General features: G+C 41.5%; 1 protein-coding gene across 1 annotated transcript in view; it reads right to left on the bottom strand.

The window, feature by feature from the left end:
* Positions 1 to 7335: 7335 nt before the first annotated feature.
* The window catches only part of arhgef28a (Rho guanine nucleotide exchange factor (GEF) 28a), a 62584-nt gene continuing 48411 nt past the window's right edge, over positions 7336 to 21508 (bottom strand). The window contains exons 27-36 of the mRNA XM_085359949.1: positions 21136 to 21390; positions 20973 to 21049; positions 20692 to 20870; positions 20290 to 20381; positions 19425 to 19610; positions 18103 to 18338; positions 17423 to 17470; positions 16299 to 16817; positions 14279 to 14543; positions 7336 to 8777 (exon numbers count right to left, since the gene is read on the bottom strand). Of these exons, the coding sequence (XP_085216075.1) occupies positions 8626 to 8777; positions 14279 to 14543; positions 16299 to 16817; positions 17423 to 17470; positions 18103 to 18338; positions 19425 to 19610; positions 20290 to 20381; positions 20692 to 20870; positions 20973 to 21049; positions 21136 to 21390 (2009 nt within the window). The 3' untranslated portion in view covers positions 7336 to 8625. The remainder of the gene's footprint in view (positions 8778 to 14278; positions 14544 to 16298; positions 16818 to 17422; positions 17471 to 18102; positions 18339 to 19424; positions 19611 to 20289; positions 20382 to 20691; positions 20871 to 20972; positions 21050 to 21135; positions 21391 to 21508) is intronic.

Consider the following 21508-nt stretch of genomic DNA (forward strand, 5'->3'; position numbering starts at 1 on the left):
CAGGCTGAGTTTTTTCACGCTGAAAAGTTGATTTGTTTTGGGTCACACTGAAGACACCGACGCTGAAGACATAGCTGTTCTTTTGTACTGCTTTTAAGCGAAACATTCTTTGTATATGAGGCCAAGGGTGTTCATCCTCTTCAGCTCTAGCGTAGACAATTGGCTCTGCCATGTTTTCATGTGTTTCTTCTTTCCGTGTGTCCGCCACTTTGAAATGCTTGGGCGGCTCTGCCCGCCACAGTTTCAGACTGGTCATGTGACTGCATGGTCACATCTGATTGCTAAAAAGGTTACCGGAAACCCCACTGGCGGCATGTTATCTAATGTGTTAAACTAATTATTTTTTTAAAAAAGTAACGAGTAGAATTTTGCAAATGTAACGGAGTAAAAGTACCGTTTCTTCTTCACAAATGTACTCAAGTAAAAGTAAAAAGTACATTTTTTTCAAAAACGTACTTAAATAAATGTAACGGAGTAAATGTAACTTGTTACTACCCACCTCTGTTATCCACACACACACACAATAGCAGCCCCTCCTGCTCAGTTTTTGCATTTGCGCTCGCTCGCAATGTGTTGCTCGTGCTCTCAACATTTCTGCCCGTGCGTGTTCAACTCTTTCTGTACACCGTTATATTTGTACCTCAAAATCACACATTGCGAGCGAGCACAAATGCAAAAACTGAGCGAGAGGGGCTATTGTGTGTGTGTGTGGATAATAGCAAACACTGAAATACATTTTTTGCACGCAGCAATGAATTTTGTTCACTCAAATTGAGCTTTTCTTCGCTCAAAATAAATTTTTCCTCAAAATGCAACACTTGCACCTGCAAACCTTTTTTACGTGCGCTCAGAATAGTGGCACAAAAATATCGCCATAGAAGGGCTGGTCTGAGTATTTAAGAAACTGTTGATCTGCTAGGATTTTGCCACACAATCATCCCCACAGTTTACAGAACATGTCCAGTGAGCATCAGTTCTCTCTCTCTTTGCTGATGTCAAAGGTCAGATGATAATGGACAGACTAACAACGAAAGATTAACAGGCATTTAAGTAATCACTTGTTATAACTGAGGTATCCTGAAGAGCGCAAATCACTGAACACCGAACCGAGTGCCACTCCTGTCAGCTAAGAACAGAAAACGGTGGTTAAAACTTGCACAGGCTTATCAAAGTTGGTCAACCGAAAACTGGAAAAACATCTGGCCTGATGACTCTCGATCGCTGCTACAGCATTCAAATGGTAGGGTCAGAATTGGTGTAAACATGAAAGCATGGATCCTTCCTGCCTGGTATCAATGGTTCACGCTTGTGTTACCGATGTAATATTGCAGAGAATCATTTCTTAGCATGAAATGAGCATCTTTTAACTGCCGCAGCCTACCTGAATACTGACGCTGACCATGTCTATCTTTTTATGGCCACGGTGTGCCCATCTGCTGATGGCTGCCTCCATGAGGATAGTGCTCTATTTTACAAAGCTTAGATCATCTCACATTGGTTTCTTTAACATTACAATGAGTTCACCTTACTCCATATGATTGTGCAGCTGACAAACCTGCAGCAACTGTGTGATCATGTCTGTATGAACCAAACTCTCTGAGGAATGTTTCTGGCAGGCTTTTGAAAACATATCAAGAAGAATTAAGGTAAAGAGTGGTTCAACCCAGCACTAGAAAGTGTCTGATAATTGTACTGTATGGTATTAACAGTGATAATCTTAGCTAGAAAAGAACATTTTGTAAAAGAGTGCCGTACCTGACCTGCCTTTGCTTTGAAGCTCAGACCCGTGGCAATGACACTGAAGCTGCACAGTGTGTAAGTGTTGTAATTAGCACTTATTTTGGATTAAACAGCATCACACTTGGCTTTGACACAGCTGGAGGAGATGATCATGATTTTAAAGGGACGTGATGAGTGAGACCAATTAAAACGGGGGTCAGACATAAAGATCAGAGGATGTGTCAGTTAAAAATGTCTCTTCAAAAGAAGCAACTTTTTGCAAATGCTGCAAAGGCGTGTCATAAGCAAATCTGAACGGAAATGTTTGCTTGCACCAAATACAGTAAAAAAGAGAGAGCAGAAAACACTGAAAAGTACTGAAAGTCAAACAAACATGAATCACGTTGTTATGGTCATTATAGCTGTAGATTTCCCTCTCTGGGTATGGTTTTGAACAGTCTGTATATATACTGAATCTATCCTGTAACTATAATTCACCCCTAAGAGAAATCTAATAACCTGTATATGTGTTGTATATTGTGCAGGTTTCTCATAAAAGCATCACTCACTGGGATAAGCTTTAATAGCTGTTATTTATATTTGGACTGAGCAGGTTTATTCTGTGTGCCTACAGAAATCATTACACCTCCTCTTGCCTGTAGCAACGTGTGGTTCGACCTGCCAGATGACTCAGCGATAATATGTTTCCCCTTTATCGGTTTTTCCGTCGGTGTTATTGGTCACCTTCCACAGAGGTCATTAAAAAACAACTAGGGAAGAAGGGACAGAAGCCTCGTGCCGTAATAAGGAACAAGCTTTAATTATTGATCCCAGACAAAGAAAAGCTAAACGGATGAAATGCTAAAGAGCTATTACTTTCAGCTCGAGTGTGTTTATGCTTTAAATTATGACACTTTTTGCTCCACTCCTCAGGTAGCCGCAAATGAAAAGTGTTTGTGATGATATCGGGGAACTTTCAGCTGAACTGGAAAAATCTAGATGGTTGATTGACATCCTACTGCTATAGCTCGAGTTAGAGCGTATTTCTCTGTCAAGCGCCTCCCGATTCCGCAGTTCCAAACATGCACCACACCGTAGATCCTCTGCATGGCCACATCACAGCAAGAACATTCCAGTTTTTGACCTCGCTGAGCCGGGAATTTCTGTGGCAAGTTTAAGGGCGAAAACACAACTTTACACTCAGTTACTTTTCTAATAGTTCAGAACCGTTTAACTCTTTGTGATGTACGTTGAACAACGTGCTGGAAACATTCCGAATTCCTGATCCATGTTGAAATCTACAACAGTGCAGATGATTTCAGTGTATTCATAGTTTTCACAGGACTTCAAATCATTATGGAAAGGACCACCTGAAGAGCTTGACAATTATTTATAAGCATGTAAAAAATTGGGCAGTCTGCCTCACACCTTAGTGGAGCTTAGAAGAAGATAAATGATACCACCCTTCACTTGCATCTAGTTTAAAGGAGCCAAAAGTTCAAACGGAACAGGAGAAAAATAAAGCAGAAGAGCAGGAGGAAAATTAACATCAAGAAGAATGAAAGAGAAGAGGTAAAACAATAAAAAGGTGGAGTTCACACAAGGCGTTAACGGGAAGAAATGAAGGAGAATATGAGTTAGCTCCACAAGGCCATCATTTCTCTTAAAACTTACAACGCCACCCCCGAACTTATTCACTGCCTCTTACTTCAAACCTTTACACCAACACACCCCCTAACTCATGCACCTGCCTATTTAACCCTTATAACATACACATTTACCCCAACCCATGTTTCCCAAATGTAGATAGACAGATATAGCCCAATAAAATCAAAGGAAATAGCTCAGAACAACAGCACAAAAATTGCTCAGAATGTGTAACAAAGAACAAAGACGACCAACAAACCAGGTCTGTTGAAGTGAACTGACCCTGTCTGTAAGGTCCTTTTTAACTAAAGCTCTTAAGCACTGTATTCTAGTGCTTGTTTATATAACAGTAAAAACACATGTGGCTGTGCGAACAATGACACCTGTCACATATACACGCACACACACAGGCACCTCTATGACATGCATACAAAAGCTTGCAATATCATAAAAGGCTGTTTCTTTCTCTTCCCACACCTTTGTCCTAGACAAAAACACAAAAGATTCCTTTTCAAACAGCTGTTTGGTTTTCCTTCAAAACTGATGAGGTAAGGTACACCCTATTCCACTGAAAGCTCCAGAAGGCCTGAGGGAAATGGGCGTAATCTCAATTTTAAAGCAAAGGTAATACATACAATGGATCCTTGATAAGGTCTGACTAAAATGAATTCTTTTTAAATGATTTTTAAAAAAATGCTAATAGTGTTTTACCCAAAAGGCACAAAGTTATCGTACAGTCTCAGTGTCAAAGTAGCCCCTAAAGCAGTGGTAAATAGAAAACCATCAATTTTGCAGCAGTTAACATTTGAAAAAGCTCAGATCTCTCAGCAGCTTGTTTCAGATCTGTACCACAGAGAAGCTAAAGGCGTCATCACTATATTTTATTTCAAAAGTTGAAGGAGAAGCAGTTCCCAGATGACCTGAAAGGCCTCGAGGGTTTATAAGAGCGCAGATCAGAGTATTCAGAATGTCAGAACTGTTTTGGTCTTAAAACATTTAGTGTTTTATAGGACTGAAGTATATATATATTCACACACAAAGGAAAAAATAAACAATCAAGCTCTATGATCAATGACATTACTAGCAGAAAAATTACTTTCTGCTAAATATACTTAAATATATATATATATAGACTCTATATATCATTGCCATAATGATTGTGAAGTATGTGCAGTATGCATGTTTGCTCCTTAACTCCTTTCTGTGCATTTACACATAAAAACTGCACGATCGAGGAAAGGGTCATGAATGTACGCCATATTTATGCACATAAATCCAACGTCACATTTGCACATTCATATACACGCATTTATATTTAACACTCACTGCAGGGGTTCAATTTTAAGAATTTTAATAATGGTTCTACACCATTAATAGAGGGTTAAAGATAATCATAGAAGATGGCAGACAGAGGGGAATCTTTGCTAGCTATGTCCAAAACACCATGATCAGCGTACAGGCCACAGGTAATGGCTGTTTATTCCTTTAAGGTCAAGTACTGATTTCCAAATTTCTACATTTCCAATTAAAAGCTCTTATTATTAATATAATGTGACAGCTAAAGTGTCTGTCCTGCAGCAATATGTTGAAAAGGTGACACTTTATAATACTTTTATGCTATTAAGCATTAATAAAGTATTAGTGGGCGCTTAATTCATCATTTGTATATCATTACTCCTCCTTTGTCATTTTTAAATACAGATATTTTTATACAGCTGTTACTTTTTACACCATGTACAGCTACCACTGTGCAGTCACAGCTATCACTGCTAATACAGCACTGCTAGTAATAATCATAATAGTTGTAAAAATCTTAATAATATTAATCATAATATTAATAATTCTTTTACTAAGCCCAGTTTGATCACCTAGGCTACCACATGCAACCCTAACTCTGAGTCCAAAAAGTGATGAATTACACTGCAGGTCTTTAAACAAACAAACAAAAAATCATACTTATTAAATGCAAAATGTACTAAGCCAGAAAAAAGACCGGGGCGTGCAGCTGACATGGAATGAAGTGGGCGTTTACAAAATATGCAATAGTCTGTGAAATAATAAGATGCAAATTGGGGGCAGAGCTGGGACCCTGTTGCTATCACAGACATCTGCTCTTCTTAAACCGCGACAGACGCAGAGACACAGGTGGAGCACATGAAATACATTACTTTTATTGTCAGGAAAAAAACCTGGAAGCTCTGTTTTTGTTTTTGGCCTCTCGTGAAAAGATCAATTTTGGTTCGCAGGAATCCGTATTTGAAAATAGCAAATAATGAAATGCCCAAGAAACATATGGTTTGTTGCAAAACAACATATTGCATTCATCTGATACTGGAGCGGATTTTATGATTGCAATTCAGCAGTGCGCTCACATAGGAAATCATTGACTTTCACGCACCTGGTCTGCCACCTGTCACTGCTGGCAGCTGAACGGGAAGCTCAATCACACATCTGTTTACACTGTTGGAGACACTGCACAAGGAGACCAAGGACATAAAAACTGAAGTGTTATTGTCACCTATGCTGAGCTCTCTGTTTATGATTCAGCTATTTTGCTGTTTCAGTGTAATAAACCCCATCATGTAGCCCCATCAAACAAACCTCAAGAAAAACAAAGCACCGCGGGAAATTCTTTTTAAATGCAATTTTATCAGTAAAGTCAAGAATGTACAACACATGAGCTCAAAACAAGAAAATAGACCTGGTTACACACTTTCACGTCTTTGTGCAATAGAACCCTTCACACCGCACAGTAAAACATGACTTTTTTTTAATAAATAAATAAAAGCACATAAGTTATGTACATGGTATTAAGTCAAAACTTCAAAATACTCCACTGCCTTGTGGTCTGATTACACTACAACAGAAACCAAACAAGATTCATGTTATAGTGCCTGTACAAACACTAGGAGACACCTAAAGCATTGGCACATTTGATACAAAAAAAAATAAAAAATCGTCAGGAGAAGCAATATGTAAATGCTAGCTGCATTGTAATAGTTCAGCACAGAGCACAAGAGCATCAATAAGGCAACTTCTTATTGTTCTGGGCACTTGGGAGGATATTTATATTAGGACATTTTTCACCCTATGAAGCAAGCAAAGAAAGACAGCTAAACTGAGCAAACATATTTATGATGCTGAGCTTTAAGCACTGTAGTTCAATGGTTCCTCAGTCTTAGTTTAGGGTCTTAGCACACTAATATTACTAAATCAGCACTAAGTACAAAGAGAGACCCGTTAGGTCATTTTGTTTACAGGAACTGTTCAAAACTGTAGCATTTGCAAAATTAAAGGGACATTTGGTTTTATGAAAGAAGCACATTGTAATGGCTATGAAATGACAGTGTTTAGGCTTGCTGCCAAAAAATATCACTGTAACTATGCAGTTCTTCCTGCCACTGGTACTAAATCTGGACTAAAAAGCAGTAAGCACTTTCCCCATTACAATGCACTAATCAGGCAAGGAATAACTGTGGTTGGACATAGTTGCGTGACTGAAATTATTCGAATATGTGCAATGAACATTAGCTACTTACATTCAGAGTGCAGCCATAGATTTAAAACAGGAATGTAGTAGTTACTACATGACAGCAATTTCACTGAAAAGGACACAGGCACTTAAAATCAACCTTGCTTTTATGTAGACGAATAACTAGACTACAACCAGTTGGCAACCAGTTCGAGTACATATTGCAAAAGACAAGACGAATTTCACTTATTGGCACAGACTGACTCGGACTGATTCCAATTTGTTGGCAACTTGTCTGTGTTTATAAATTAGGTGCCAGTTATTTGCAACCCTTGACAAATGTGTCTGAGTGATTTCAATCCAAGCTTGTGACTGTTTGGAGACAGGTATGCCTTACCAGGTGACCTGTGCAATCTTCTTGCAATAAAAAGTCGTCACCCAGAGGTTGAAGGTGTTGCACCAGTTGGTCAAGCTAACTACTTCCAATTAGTCGCTGAATGCACACAAAAAAAAGGAAAGAAATCAATCCAATTATCACTTTAGTCACAAGTAGGATGCAATTTTATTTTTACTAGAGCAGTTTCTTTACTCTAGTGTGACTGAGCCATTAGTGAGTGGTTCCTCTCCCCAGTTAGATGATGTGATGGGTGTGACAGCGGGTGCTGAAGTCTGTTGCCACTTTTAAATGTTTGACCTGAACATGACACTAGACGAAATGCTAAAGGCTCAATTACGGTGACATTTTTTCCTGTGGAGATCATTAACGTTTGTACCAAAGGTCATGACAATCCCATCAATATATGTCAAGACGTTCCAGCCAAGTGTCAAGCAGGATCACAAATGTCTTTAGAAAATGTTATGGAAATATATCCAACAGCTTTTAGGACATTTCATTTCATTTCTGATGGACAGTTGGACAATCCAAAGAGCCAGGCTAAATTTTGACTTCAGGACTTAAGGCGGTTTGAGCGAGTGTGCTTTTGTGTATTGCAGGAAATAATACTCAAGTGCTCGAAAGCTTATTTCTCATTTCTACTCCCTGATAAAACTGACAGATTAGCCCAGCTGCAACATCCCCACTAAGACCATAACTGGGCTTATTTTTTAAACAAGAAAAACATGCTTCAGATAAAAGGAAATAAATGAGACGGCAAGACTGCAAAACGTGGGACTGATGTTGTCGGCTCTCATCTCTCATTTCTAATGATCTGTGCTCCCCATTGCTCTTTAGCTGGTAAATAAACAGGACCTGTCTGATGAATGAAACAGGGACTGTTTACTCCAAGGGAAAACAATCGCCCACCTGAGAGATCCAGGCTGATGTTTCACTGATATGGAGTATATGCTTTTCTCTCACCCAGTGGGAACAATAATAAATATAGCGCTGGAGGGGTGAGATATGCAGGACCTGAGAAAAGGGAGAGACGGTAAAAAGCAGAGAAGGGGAAAAAGGCTGCAGGGGATTTGACAGTCAATATATGGCCAGATATATACACAGACACACAGACACAGAAGAAGAAGACAGAAAACAAGGAACACTGAACACTCAGTGGTGTTTTGAGCTAAGGTGCATGACAAGTGAGACAGAGTCTGTTTCTCTCTCAATGTTGCCAGAAACTGTTTACAAAAAAAGACCAAAATAACCTTTCAATGGTAGAAAACAAGCATGCCGAAAAACAAATGTAAAAAAACAGAAATGCTTTCTTAAGGCGGCACAGTCCAGTACTGATACTGATCGTGAATGTCTTTCACCGGGTGTTTTTTTAGAGTTTGAAATGCACCAACGTTCATAGGTACACAATAGTTTCCTCCCTGCCCTCCTCCCCTCCACTGTCGGTCTCCAGGGAAACCAGCTGAGGGTCACCGGGATGCCGGCGCACCGGATACGGGTCAGTTCCACTTGCTGTTAGTGACCAGGTCTCCCCATTGTAGCTGTGATCTGAGTGGGCACAAAAAAACACACCATTTGTAGGAGAAATACAATTACTGAAATTGAACAATGAGACATTATTTATTCACCACTGATCAAGTATCCGACAGTATGGGACACGTAGCCACGTGTTTAATGAGCTCGGTCTAATTGCTTAGCCCCCTTATGTAATCACTAACAGCATACAGACTAGGCGCTGCTGAGCCTGCTGCTCCCTCCTGCACCGTGTCTGAAAATGGGGAAAGAAGAGAATTTCAAGCTATGCATCACACCCCCTCAGCTCAGGCGTGTCACTTTTATCAGCAGCTTTCTCAACACGATCAATTGTCAGGCTTCGATGACATCAGCCTCCTCGCAAGCGATGGCGGACAAAAAGAGAGGAGGAGACAAGGGACTAGAAATGACAAATGAAACTGCTAACACCTACGAGTTGGCAAGCATATGGTTATGCTGAAGTACTCTCACAGCAAAATACTATAACCCTGACCAGCCTGTAGTTGCTGTTCTCATAATCTTTTTCAAGGATTAGTATCATTATTATTCAGATGCAATTAGCTCTTAAAGAGGCTATGCTTTTGTAGGTGGTAACTATCACTTGTCTCTGCTACGCTTGCATTCTTTTTTCCCTCCATGTGCTGTCTAGCATTAGGGCAGGTGTGCTGTCATGGTAACAGATGGCGTGAACTATAAATTGCCTCATTGTGTCCCTGTAGGAAAGTGTCTGTTTGATTAATTATATAAGAGTCTGTCAGAGTAGCTCTGTTAGCCAACACACAGGCCAGGCCTCCACTAGATGAGATGTAAAGATAAAAATACCAAATCTCTTTCTTTGAGTTTCATCCATGAAATATTAAGATTGAGTGATAATGTGACATGCATGCTGTTAAATATTTAAATTGCAATAAACACAAGGCTGTTAAAGCGTGGCACAGGGTTGTTTTATTTTCTGTCTACAGCAGTGAAAGGTAAATACTACACTACTGCTGTGTGTCATACTTAAACTCACTATTTTGAGTGCAGAAGTGTGTTCACATTATCAACTATGGATACATGAAGTACTTTAAGAGTTGGTGTACTCGTAATGGTCAGAAAGCCCAAAATTCCTGATGTTTGACTCGTCAAAAATCAAACACTACAGAAACAAGTGCTCGCTCTGCAGAAAGTAGTGTACAAAAGAGAAGTATCCACTTTAACAACTTAGCATCGCATTTTAGTTCACAGCATGAAATAAAATGCAGCACAAGAGATGAATCTATTTTTGAAGTGTATGTATTTTTTTGATTTGCATACATAAACCAAATGCAAAATTGGTGCTGACAGTTTAACCAGATGATTTACAATCAGGGAAGAGCTCGCACTCTCCCAAGTTCCTGATCAAATTCAAATCAGCAATGATTTTCTAACACCAGCCACCCGGTGATTGTCACCGTTTTATTTTTAATTTAACGATGCTCCCAATGTCTGGCATAATTATTGTTTGGAAGCAGCCACGACCAAGAGAGTATGTGCTGTAATAAATCCTTTATTGACCAATTATGGCTCAGTCACACTAGAGTAAAAACAGCACGCTGACCTCCTTGTGTCTACGAAAAGTCGATGGTTGACTGAGAATTGCAACGAACTTTGTTGCTTTCAGAAACTGATTGCGGGTACTTGCATCCCAAACAATCACCATCCAACTCAGACTGACTGCAGACAGGTTGCTGAAGGTTGCCGTTCAAATCATAAATGCAGGCAGACTGCCAACACAATAGTGGACTTGACTTGATTACTAACAGGTTGTATTCTGGTTACATTCGTATATAAAATCAAGTATGTCTGATTTTACAGTTTAATCAATGTCCTGCAGCAAATACGTCGTTATTGGTGGAGGCAATTCTGAATTCCTGATTGAAATCTACGAGGTTCTGGTTGGACTCTGAATTTTGCTGAATGCTTTTCGGTTGTCTGTTGTATTAAGAGTGTGCATGTGAGGATGGATGACTGACGTCTGCAGATCAAATCTACCTACAAATACAAATAAAGTAACCTCAAAGTGACCAGTTGTTAATATGATTTTTTGTGCAGAAGACAACAGATAAACTGCAGTTTTCAAGAAATTGTTCACACATAATCGACATATTATCACAAAGAGATTTCATTTAATTGCCAACCTGACCCAATTCGGTTGCACACTCATAGCAGACTAACTGCAGACTGACTCCATCAAGCATAGCTTGTTGTTCTATTGCCGTATTGTTGCAGTTGCTTTAAATATATGTCTCCAACTACTGTTTTCCCCGTGTGACTGAAGCATTTACAGATTTCTAGCTTTCTGTAGGGGATATCATGTTCTATGTATAAAAAACGAGCAAAAAAACAAAAACAATAGAATGTTACTTTTTCATTTAAATTCTGACAATAAATAAAAGCAAACTTAAACAGAATTAGGGCTCAGATTAACTTTAGCTGGCTTCAGCACAATGAAATAAAAGGAAGTGAACGGGCTCTCTGTAGATGGGCTCGATGGGTTTGATTGAAGAAGTGGCTGCGTTAAGCTAGTTAAATCTAACCAGCCTGGAGCTGCTGGCCTTAAGCAGAGACAACTCAATTCATTCTTTTTATTTCAGTCTTTTAGTTTTGTGAGCACTTGGACTGACAACAACACGCTGGTGTCAAAAAAACGATACCGTTTATTAGGGAACTAATGATGAATGAATAATGTGCCGTGATCGTTGTGTTATATAGGCTCACAGTGTACAAAGAAGCTTTTTTATTGAATGCCAAGGAATTTTTAATGATACACAACACTTGGACACCTTTCCACAAATAAATTGTACACAACCAGTGTTATAAAGGAAGCAGTAAAATGTCTTGATGAAGGGAGGTTTTATTAAGTTTGCACCTTTGCAAGAAAAAAAAACATTCCTAAGTTATGTGTTGCATTATTATTTGTATTGTGTTATGTCCACTGTTTTCTAAGTGTGTGGCAGATTCACAGAAAAATGATCTATTCAAAAGCTACTGTCCACTGCGATGCTTGAGCACAAAGTCACAAAGCAGGTTTTTTGCCTCCTGCAGCACTTTGCACAGGGTTTGAATTCGTCAGCGTGCCGTAAAGTGAAGCGGCTTCACCTTTCTTTTCTTCCTCAACCTCCTCACAGAGCTCTCGTCTTTTGTGTAAAAAGGTGAACAACAAAAACCTGATACGACTCATCAGATGAAGCGTCAGCGTAAAAAATTCCATCCAACTGGTTCTCCAAGATTACACTGAACCAGAACGAATTATTGAAATCCACTGAATTAAAAAAGGTGTGTGTGTGTGTGTGTGTGTGTGTGTGTGTGTGTGTGTGTGTGTCGTATGCACAAGAAGAAATAGTCACATGCACAGGTGAGGATGAGAAGAGAGATCATATTTTGATCCCTGTGACTGACAGCACAATGGATCATTTGCATCTGAAAGAGATTCCTTTTCTTTTCACACGAAAAAAAGAAGAATGGAGATACCAGGTTCCTCCACATACCAGGCAGCTTGTGACCCAGAATGAGATCGCACGAGAGCTCTTAAAATATAAGACTGCACCTAAGACACAAAAACATGTGTGGCGATTTGGTCTTTTATTAACTGTTGAGAAGACCCTCAAGGGACCCACTGAAGAGCCTTGTGGTTACACATCAGCTGGAGCACACCCTGCACTGTAGACTGCAGGCAGACATCCACCCCGGGCTTGTTAACAAGTGACTCAGGTTTCACTGGGGCATTGCGTGTGCTCAATAATGAGGAAAGGTTAATAAGCTGATCAATGGCAAAGAGATTGTGCTGCCTGCTGTAAGCTGGTAAACAATAGCGGGAACACCACATTAGGCTGCGCTGACCCGGTTTTTACGAGGGCTCAGGGAGACAGGCCGAATGTAAACTGTAATTTTCCCCGCCTGCTGAGAGCATCGGGGCGAGCACGCTGATGAATGGATTAGAAATGGAGACGGGCAAACATGGGATTGTAGCCGACACCTCCAGAGCGCAACCTGATTAATCTGTGACTGCATCTCTCATTCCTCCCCACCCCCCGCACGCTCACGCCGCCCCCTTTTCACCTGATGCGATGACAAGCCATGCTGTAATGAGTTTTGCAAAGATTTCTTTCAGATCGATGCCCCAATCAGTCAGCCATCGCCTGCAGACTGTGATTCACACGCTGCTGTCTCCCCGGCCACTCGATAGATAGAGAAAGCATTGATTTTCTTTTTCCTTTGGCAGGCTCGAGCATTGTGGGGTGGGGTGGAGTTTGGGGGACTCAATACTGCTGCAGGTGGAGGTGGTGGGAGGACAGGCAAGGCCTCACCGTGGATACGGCCTTGAGAGCGCGGCGTGTTTGTGTGTACAGTAGGCTCTCGCATGCATGGGTGAAACCACTGCAAGCAGAAGGTTTGTTGACATTCTCACAGGGCGCAGATTTCTAATTTATGTTGACAGGGTGATAACACAGTACGCTACTGTTCAAATACATGAGGTAAATGCAATGTGTAGCACTGTGCTAAAATGCATGTTCTTATTACATGTAGTAGGAAATGGAAATAAGAAATTGAGCTATTTGGTGCTATAAAAAATACGATCCTCTTTTGAGAGAATTGTCAAAATATATCCCAGCCTCAACTTTGAGAGGTCTGTTTGAGCAAAACAAAAGCTCTGAAACCAGCACTGTTACAAGTGTACCAGAGACTCAGATGGAGGCCAGCTGAGGGCTCAGTATCATTAGGTCTTCCTCAAAGAGGAAGGTCCCATCTTATCTTAAAGGCTTCATAGTACCATATCCCCTTTGCTCTCAGACTAAAGGCTTACTTGTGGTTCCTAGGATATTTAAGAAGTAGAATGGGAGGGAGAGCCTTCAGCTTTCAGGCCCTTTTTCTGTGGAAGCAGCTCCCAGTTTGGATTCAGGTGATAGGCAACCTGTCTAATTTTAAGACAAGCCTTTAAACTTTCCTTTCTAAAAAGCTTATAGCTAAGGTTGGTTGACCCTGCACTTTCCATTTGTTGTGCTGCAATAGGTCTAGGCTGCTGGGGGCTTCCTGTGAGGCACCGAGTGTTTTTCCTTCCCACTGTTGCAAACTATTTGCTCATAGAAGGTTGTCTGAATCGTGTGGTTTTCTCCCCACTATTGTAGTATCTTTAGCTTTGAATATAACAGTGACTGTTGTGATTTTTTTTGCTAAATAAATGAAATTGAATTGAACGGACAGAGGAGAGTAAGTACACCAGTGTACAGAAAAGAGACGCAATCCCATGAAACTAAAACCAAATCGAGACCATCAGTATATCTCAATTAGAACCACTGAAAGCCAAAATGTGAATGCAAATAACATTCAGTGTATCATACAGTCCAATTACTTCATTAGTTTTTGATCTGTTTGGAAATTAATATAGTAGCAAGTAAGTGACTGGAAAAGTTTAAAAAACATATGAGGCCCAAGCTGGATTTGCATTTGTGTCTTCTCTTTCTAACTTTGAAACTGAACTTTGTGGTAATTCCTACCATGCCTTCCTGCAGGGCTGTAGAGGTATCCAGTCCCCATCATCCATCCCTGGGAGTCTGAGTGTTGGCCGTGGGGAGTCTTAGCTCCAGAAGGCTGTCTGCCGTTGGATTGGGCCAGCAGGGAGTTGAGACAATTGTGTGTGCTAGCATCATTTCTTCTGTGGTGCACATGGCGGTTGTTGACGCTGGTACTGGCTAACGCGGCCTCGTTCACAAACACAGAGCCATTACCGGTATGGGCTCTGGACGGACTTGATGCCGAGTCCTGAGGGAGAGGGAGGAAATGTCAGGGCTCGATCCAGACTAGCAAGATCATCTTCGAGAACCGTGAGAACAGAAAGAGGAAACCCATTTTCGTTCCAGGATAAGGTCATTAACAAATCATGAATGCTGACAGCTGGATGGCATTCACACCTGTGAAATCTGTCAACAATCCACCTTTGAAATACACTCACGCATTTACATAAAAAGACCAGGAAACACATTTGACATACCTGCCAACAACTAGAAAAGCCTCCATTTCAAGATCTCTACTTTCCTCAAGCTTTAATTACAAAAAGACAAAAAGTGAGTCACTCGAAATGACATTTTCTCACTTCATGCAATAAACGGATCTCTTTCTCTGTCTCTCTCTCCAATACAAAGAAAGCGAATGAAATTTTATTTTTTGATGCTCGCAGTACTGAAACATTTCTTTCTGTGGATAATATAAAGACTTCACTGTGAAGTTTCTGCAGAGGCAATTTCTTCCAGAGAAAGCCATTTCCAAGAAAAGTGCTCACAGTATGTTCTGTGGATTTATGTGAATAATGGAGAAGCTGTTTCTGGAAAGACACTCTCGCTGACATTTTTTTCTCCCTCACAAATGATTCACTTATTGTTGCAAAGGCAAAAACTCTTAAGAGAAAATGAAAATAAAAGTATATCAACTAAAGGTAAGTGAGGGAACATGTTGTCATTTGGGTGAAGCGACCCTTTAATGTTTGGCTAAGGGCAGATTAGGACTCATCTTCACATAAACATGGCCTTTCCCTCTGCTGAGTGCAGGCAGCACAGCTAATTAGATGCAACCAGAGAGTCAAAGTGTGTGTGTGTCATTTGATCTGTCTCTGACCCTATGAACCATTGCCTCTGGCTGAAGCATTAGTGTGTGTGGGGGGGAAACATTAGGACCTGCACTGTCTCGGCACGCTTTTGTTGGACCGACTAAAATAGATGAATGGAAATAAATAAAGACTGCAAAAAGCCAGGAGAGCCTCATCACGTCTAGCCTGGAAAAGACCAAGGTGGGGGTGGCGGTTGTGTGTAAATTAATGAGGGACAGAGGGAATATCGAAACCTGAGCCTGCTCATTTGTCCGTCCATTCTGTGCTCTCTGTGTGTCTTCTGAACAAGTCACACCTGCTGCCGAACAGAGCGACACAAGCCCCATAAGCCAGCGGAGGTTCAGATAGATGTATGTGCTAAATTAGTTTCACCACTGCTGCAGTTCCACGTGAGGTATATTGGGACTTAAAGGGCAGGGGGAACAGCACACCCTTTATCCTCCATGCCTTCCAGCTGTGTGGGACATTTTGCTGGAGTGCTTTTCAAACAAAGTGTCGATAATCTAAGCCCCTTTGGGTCACAATTGATTGGTTTCTTAGGCCGTGTGCCTTTGGTTTTAATTATTTTTGTCAGAGCTTTTATTTGCAGTGGTTTAATTATCATCAATCATTAAGATGTTTACTGGTGAGCAGAGCTGCCGGAGCACTAAGACAAATGGTGCTGAAATTGCTCTCATTATCGCGGGTCATATGTCAAGAGGGGATTGGACTGCTAGGTGTGAATGTGTGAGCCAGCGTAACCCTGGCTGATGGCTGTATGAGAAAAGCTTCTTATTAATGATTTTAGCACAAGAAATACTCCATAGATGCTGTATATCTGCTCCCACTGAGGTCACGAGCGTCAGTGAGGGGCATTACTGGCTCATAGATTCACTGGTAAAAGAAAGGGCTATCACTTCTGGTTCCCCCAATACCTGCTGTCCATCAAGAGGGATGAACATGTGAGGATTCGCAGTTGGAGGGCTGTCCTGCGGCCCGTGCTTCCAGCACTGCAGCAGCTTTTGCTGCTCATCCAGGCGCTCTCGTTCCCTCTCCACGCTCCTCTGGCCCTCCCTGAGTCTCTCCAGGTTCTGCTGGTACTCCTCGAGCTGCTCGTCCAGCTCTACACGTTCACGTCTCAACCTCTCCGCTGCCACCTGGCACTGCCTCTCCCTCTCTTCCAGCATGCTCTCCTGCGCCCCCTGCTGACTCTTCCTAGCCTGGCACTCTCGCTCCCAGCGTTCCTTCTCCTGGCGCAGGCGGTCATGGAGCCGCTGGGCCACCGCCGCCTCCTCCTTCTGCTTCTCCAGGTTACGTTGCTTCTCCTGATCCTGGAGGGCGCTGCCCCGGACACTTGGGAGATGCAGCCGTTGGGCACGAGGGGAAGGGCGGCCGCTCTCTTGGAGAAGGAGCCTCTGGACCTCATAGCAGCTGTCCTGGATGGTCACCGCAGCCTAGCACAGAGAGGGGAAAGTCAAAAGCGACATGGTTCATCAAAATGCAAATGATCAACTGCCACTTTTACCACCGTGTTGCCTCCTCGCAACGTATTTGAATGGCAAAATGTGACGGAGATCATGATCAAGGCTAAAGTGATGACTTTTGATTTTTATGCATTAAGGTCACAGCAACTAGTGACAGGAAGCCACAGCTGCTCATACCCAAAATGAAACTTTGTATATGGAAATCACATCGTGATCAAATCCTCGAGCCTAAGTAGATAGGCAAACACGTCATTTGCAAATACACCCACATTCTCGTCCTCACACAAATTTTAATTTTACACCAAAGAAGGAGCGTGTGTACAGTGAAACAAAAGATCCTGCTACGTCTCCTGACTGAAAAAACAAAACAAAAAACAGATCAGTGAGATGAGCTCCTGGAGCTCCAGCAGAGTGATGCTTCTGTTTAAAGTGCGCAGGCGAATGAGAGCCTGCTTATGATACAGAACGTATCTGTTCATACTGAGATCACAGGAGGTGTGTTTCTTTTTCTTTTAATTTCTTTGTTGGCCTAATATAGATGAGGGCTGTGAGGAGGGTAAATAAAAATAGCTCACCTGCAGACTGTACAGCAACTGAGTCAGGTTTTGGACACTCTGAGCCACCTGTTAATAGACAGAGTCAGATACAAAATGCAGATTAATGGGTCTTCCGCAGTTTTCATGTGTGAACATCAAGATTTCACTTCCTATTAGTTAGCTACACAAGTAACTACAAGCTGCATTCCTCTTTAAGCTTGAAGTTGCATTGACAGAACACCTGTGCCCCCTGGAGGCCACGCGTGAAATGTCACCACATTGTTTAGGGTTAAATTATCACTCTCTCTTATCAGAGTAATTTACCTCACAGGCCACAGAAAGCTGCAAAGAGCAGCAAGGCTGTTGCATGGTTTTTGGAATAAGTCCCTATATCAATATTTAATGCTGCAATACCTCAGGAAACTAAATGGACTTCCTTTATTATGAACTTATCAATGATTCATTAGATTAAGGCCAAAATGTAATTCTAATAGACTGCACTGAATTATTAAAGCAACAATCTTGAGCCACACATCTGTAAAGACGTCGAAAGAAGCCGTGCTCAGATGCAGGGAACACGTTACCTCTGCAGTACAGCAGCGAGGGAGGCATTGCCTCCTGATATCTGCATCAATATTTAACTCAAAAAGCAATTTAATTTATCTTCTCTGTTTATATGGTGAAGTCACAGCACACATTTTAAACAGCAGGTTGCGTACCTTCAAGTCAACGTCGCCTCGATTGTCTTTTTGAAAGTCAGTTGTGGACTGAAATACAAAGGTCTCAGGCCAGCTCCCCTCGCTGCCCCGAGGGTCTTCAGGCGAGACCTCCAAAGAGTCTGAGGGCTCGACGGGTACGGCAGGGCTGACAGGAAACACGGAGTCTGTGTCAGAGTTCTGGCTGTGACTCGACGGTGAACGAGCCTTGGACGATAACATGGCCTTTAGGTTCTCAGCTGGAAAAAAAACAGACGGGACAAGTGTAAAACTCAAACTAGTAAGATCAGTAACAACATTACTGAATCAACTGAAGCCATCAACAGTTCAATTTTGTTGTAAGAACATAATCCAAGTTTTCTCGCCGGAGCCATTGGCCTTTTAAAAATCATGTAACTCTGTTAAATTAAAGCGCCAGCATCTCATACTTTATGAATTTTCCTAAAATGGGTTTATTCATCATGTAGTGCAGCGGTCCCCAACCTTTTTTGCACCATGGCCCGACAATATTTTCATGGACCGGCCTTTAAGGTGTCGCGGATCAATACAACAAAATAAAACTAGTACCGGTACTGAAAAAAAGAAGATTTATTCATAACACACGTGAAAAGACCCAGGAAAACCGAGTTAACGATAAAAACGATAACAAAATAACGCTGAAAACCGATAAAAACCCTGAAAACCATACATTTCACACCTGAGCCTCAACTCCCGCGGCCTGGTACCAAATGACTCACGGCCCGGTACCGGTCTGAGGCCCGGGGGTTGGGGACCGCTGATGTAGTGGATTACAGGGTGTGTGGAACAAAAAGAAAAAAAATCCCTTTCAACCTAGCACCAAAGACGTTACTTTGATCCCATGGAAATTAAGCTAAAACAACAGATGCTGCCTGCCGTGCTGTTTAGCATCATGCATTTTTTGCACCCCTTTAAATATATATACCAAGAGCTAGAGCTAGCTTGCTAAGATTATTTATATCTCTTACTTATATTTGTGATTTTTTGATTTATTCTTACAGTGTAAATATGTTTCTTCTTTTTGCATGTATTGCTCTTTATGTTTATAAAACACAAAAATAAAGGAATTAGGAACATATGTTTTTGGATATTTTTCCTCTGTACTGTATTGCTACAGTAGATTTTTTAATTAAATGATCAAGATATGATCAAGTGCAAACTCTCAGCTTCAATTTAAGGGGTTTTACAAAAGCTTTTCAATAACTGTTTAGGATTTTTACAAGTATTATAAGGAGTACTGTAAGTTGAGAACACTGTGGATATGAAAATATGTTTGCTGAAGTGTGCAGTGCATGTGAAGGTTTCACCTTCTTGCAGCGCAGCGGTCAGCAGCGCAGCAGCCTGGAGAAGCTCCTCTGAGTGTGGCTGCACCAGCAGTCGCGGTTCAGCTAGCGAAGCCTCCATCCTCCCACTCAGAACAGAGAGCTGTGTGTAGATCTGCAGCTTCTCCGCCAGGCTAGAGCAGATCTGCTGGTCCTGGCTCGTCAGGCTCTCTGGTACAAGAGTTCATGTAGTTCAAAGAGCGGAAAATGTTAACAGCTACTATGTTTACAGTTTTTCTCAGTTGCTTTGGCTCATTTCTTAAATGAAAGCTGAACGTAGCCAAATCATGTGTGAAACTCTTCAGAACAGTCTGTTACTTTAGCACTTCAGAACAAGCTTTAATTGTTATTAGTGTTTGCAAATATTTTAGAACATTTAGGCAAGAGACGACACTCAGTGTGGTGTAATTGAAACCATTCAGAGATGCTTCAGTCTTTAATAATGCTTCTATACGCTCAATATTTTTACTCTTGATAATATGTGAGCATCAGTTCATTTGCAGCTCAATGAACAGTGAATAGTCCATCTAACAGTCACAAATATGCTGAGCCAACATGTGCAAGTCATCAGACTCTAAAGCATCTTTTAGAGCTTCAGTGCAACAAAGTTACAACAATGTAACATTTTTCCATTACAATAGATGCAAAACATCATTTTGACAAATGCATAAAAGCGGGCAAGTTAAGAACCTTTGGCAGTTCATCTGCAGTGTTTTAACATTTTAAGAGAAATGCATCTGCAGAGCCAAAACAACAGCACTGAAAAAAAACCCCAACCCTGTAATAAATCTACATTTAAAATAATTACGGTCAATAGGAAAAACACCCCAAACAAAATGGTTAAAAATACCTTGTAGCTTTTGGATCTTCTGAAAACGAGCCTCGGCAGCTCGCTTCTCCTCGTCTGATTCACTTGTGTATTCCTCTTCGTCCTCCGGACAGCTGAACAGAAGCGACAGTTAAATCAGGTCAGGCAGGCAAATGTGTACACATCATAAAATCTGTGTATTCAGTTCTCAAAATCCTCCTTTTCCCCACAATTTAAACTGTAATTTAATTCAGTTTAGTTTTATTTATATAGCACCAAATTACAACAACAGACACCTCAAGGTGCTTTATATTGTAAGGTAGAGACCCTACAATAATACAGAGAAAACCCCAACAATCAAACAAACCCGAATGAGCAAGAATCTGGTGACGGTGGGAAGGAAAAACTGGCAGAACCAGGTTCAGGCAAGGGCCTCATACACACCTCTCTACGGCCTCTCTAATGAGCCTCATCCATGTGTTTCGCTCCTCTTTGGACGACGTGTGGACCTCATACATTTCTGGTCCAGCCGCTGAGGCGCTGATCAGAAACATCCCTCTCTCTTCGTTCGCTACTTCCCGAACTATTAACTTCTGTAGTGGAATCACTGGAGGCTTCTGGTCCTTTAACACATTTAAAGCATGGAGAAAAAAAAAACAAAACAAAACATCAATCATCCTTACACGGTGCAGTGTTTATTACTGATTTCTTTACTGAATGCGTACCACAGTTGCAAATGTGTACTTCTGGTCTTTTTCTTGGAGGAAGATGAGGGTGTCTGTGAGTAGCAGCGCCAGGACGTCTGGGCAAAATAACGACGGGTGGAAAAACAGTTAGATCAGATAGGATGCAAAAATGACACATGAACTTCTGAGTATCATGTATCACCTTTGAGTCGCCCGGTGGCAGTCTTCCACAGGAGCACCCCCTGGTGTTTGAGCACTTGTCCGGGCCCCATCATATCCTGCTTGCGGAAGGTGTGTCCGCTCTTCAGCTTAGCTGCGCTGCGGTTCTCCATGCGATTAAAGACTTCCTGTAACCTCTGGTGCCGTTCGTATTCGCTGACCCTCATGTCCACGGCTGCTATCGCCTCTCGAATGTGAGCCAGGGCTTTCGAAAGGTCTGCGTGCTCCTCTGTTTCCTCTGATGGTCAGAGCAAAGGAAAAACAAAAAGAAAAAAAGAGGGTTTTCTTGTTTTTTTTAACTAAAGTAAGGTTTTATTTTTTGTCCCCCCAACACGTAGGTTTAGCAATCATAAGAG

The sequence above is a fragment of the Diplotaxodon limnothrissa genome, linkage group LG7 (genome assembly GCF_057381915.1).
Source record: "Diplotaxodon limnothrissa isolate DT_005_m linkage group LG7, D_limnothrissa_male_GT1.1, whole genome shotgun sequence".
Classification (NCBI taxonomy): domain Eukaryota; kingdom Metazoa; phylum Chordata; class Actinopteri; order Cichliformes; family Cichlidae; genus Diplotaxodon; species Diplotaxodon limnothrissa.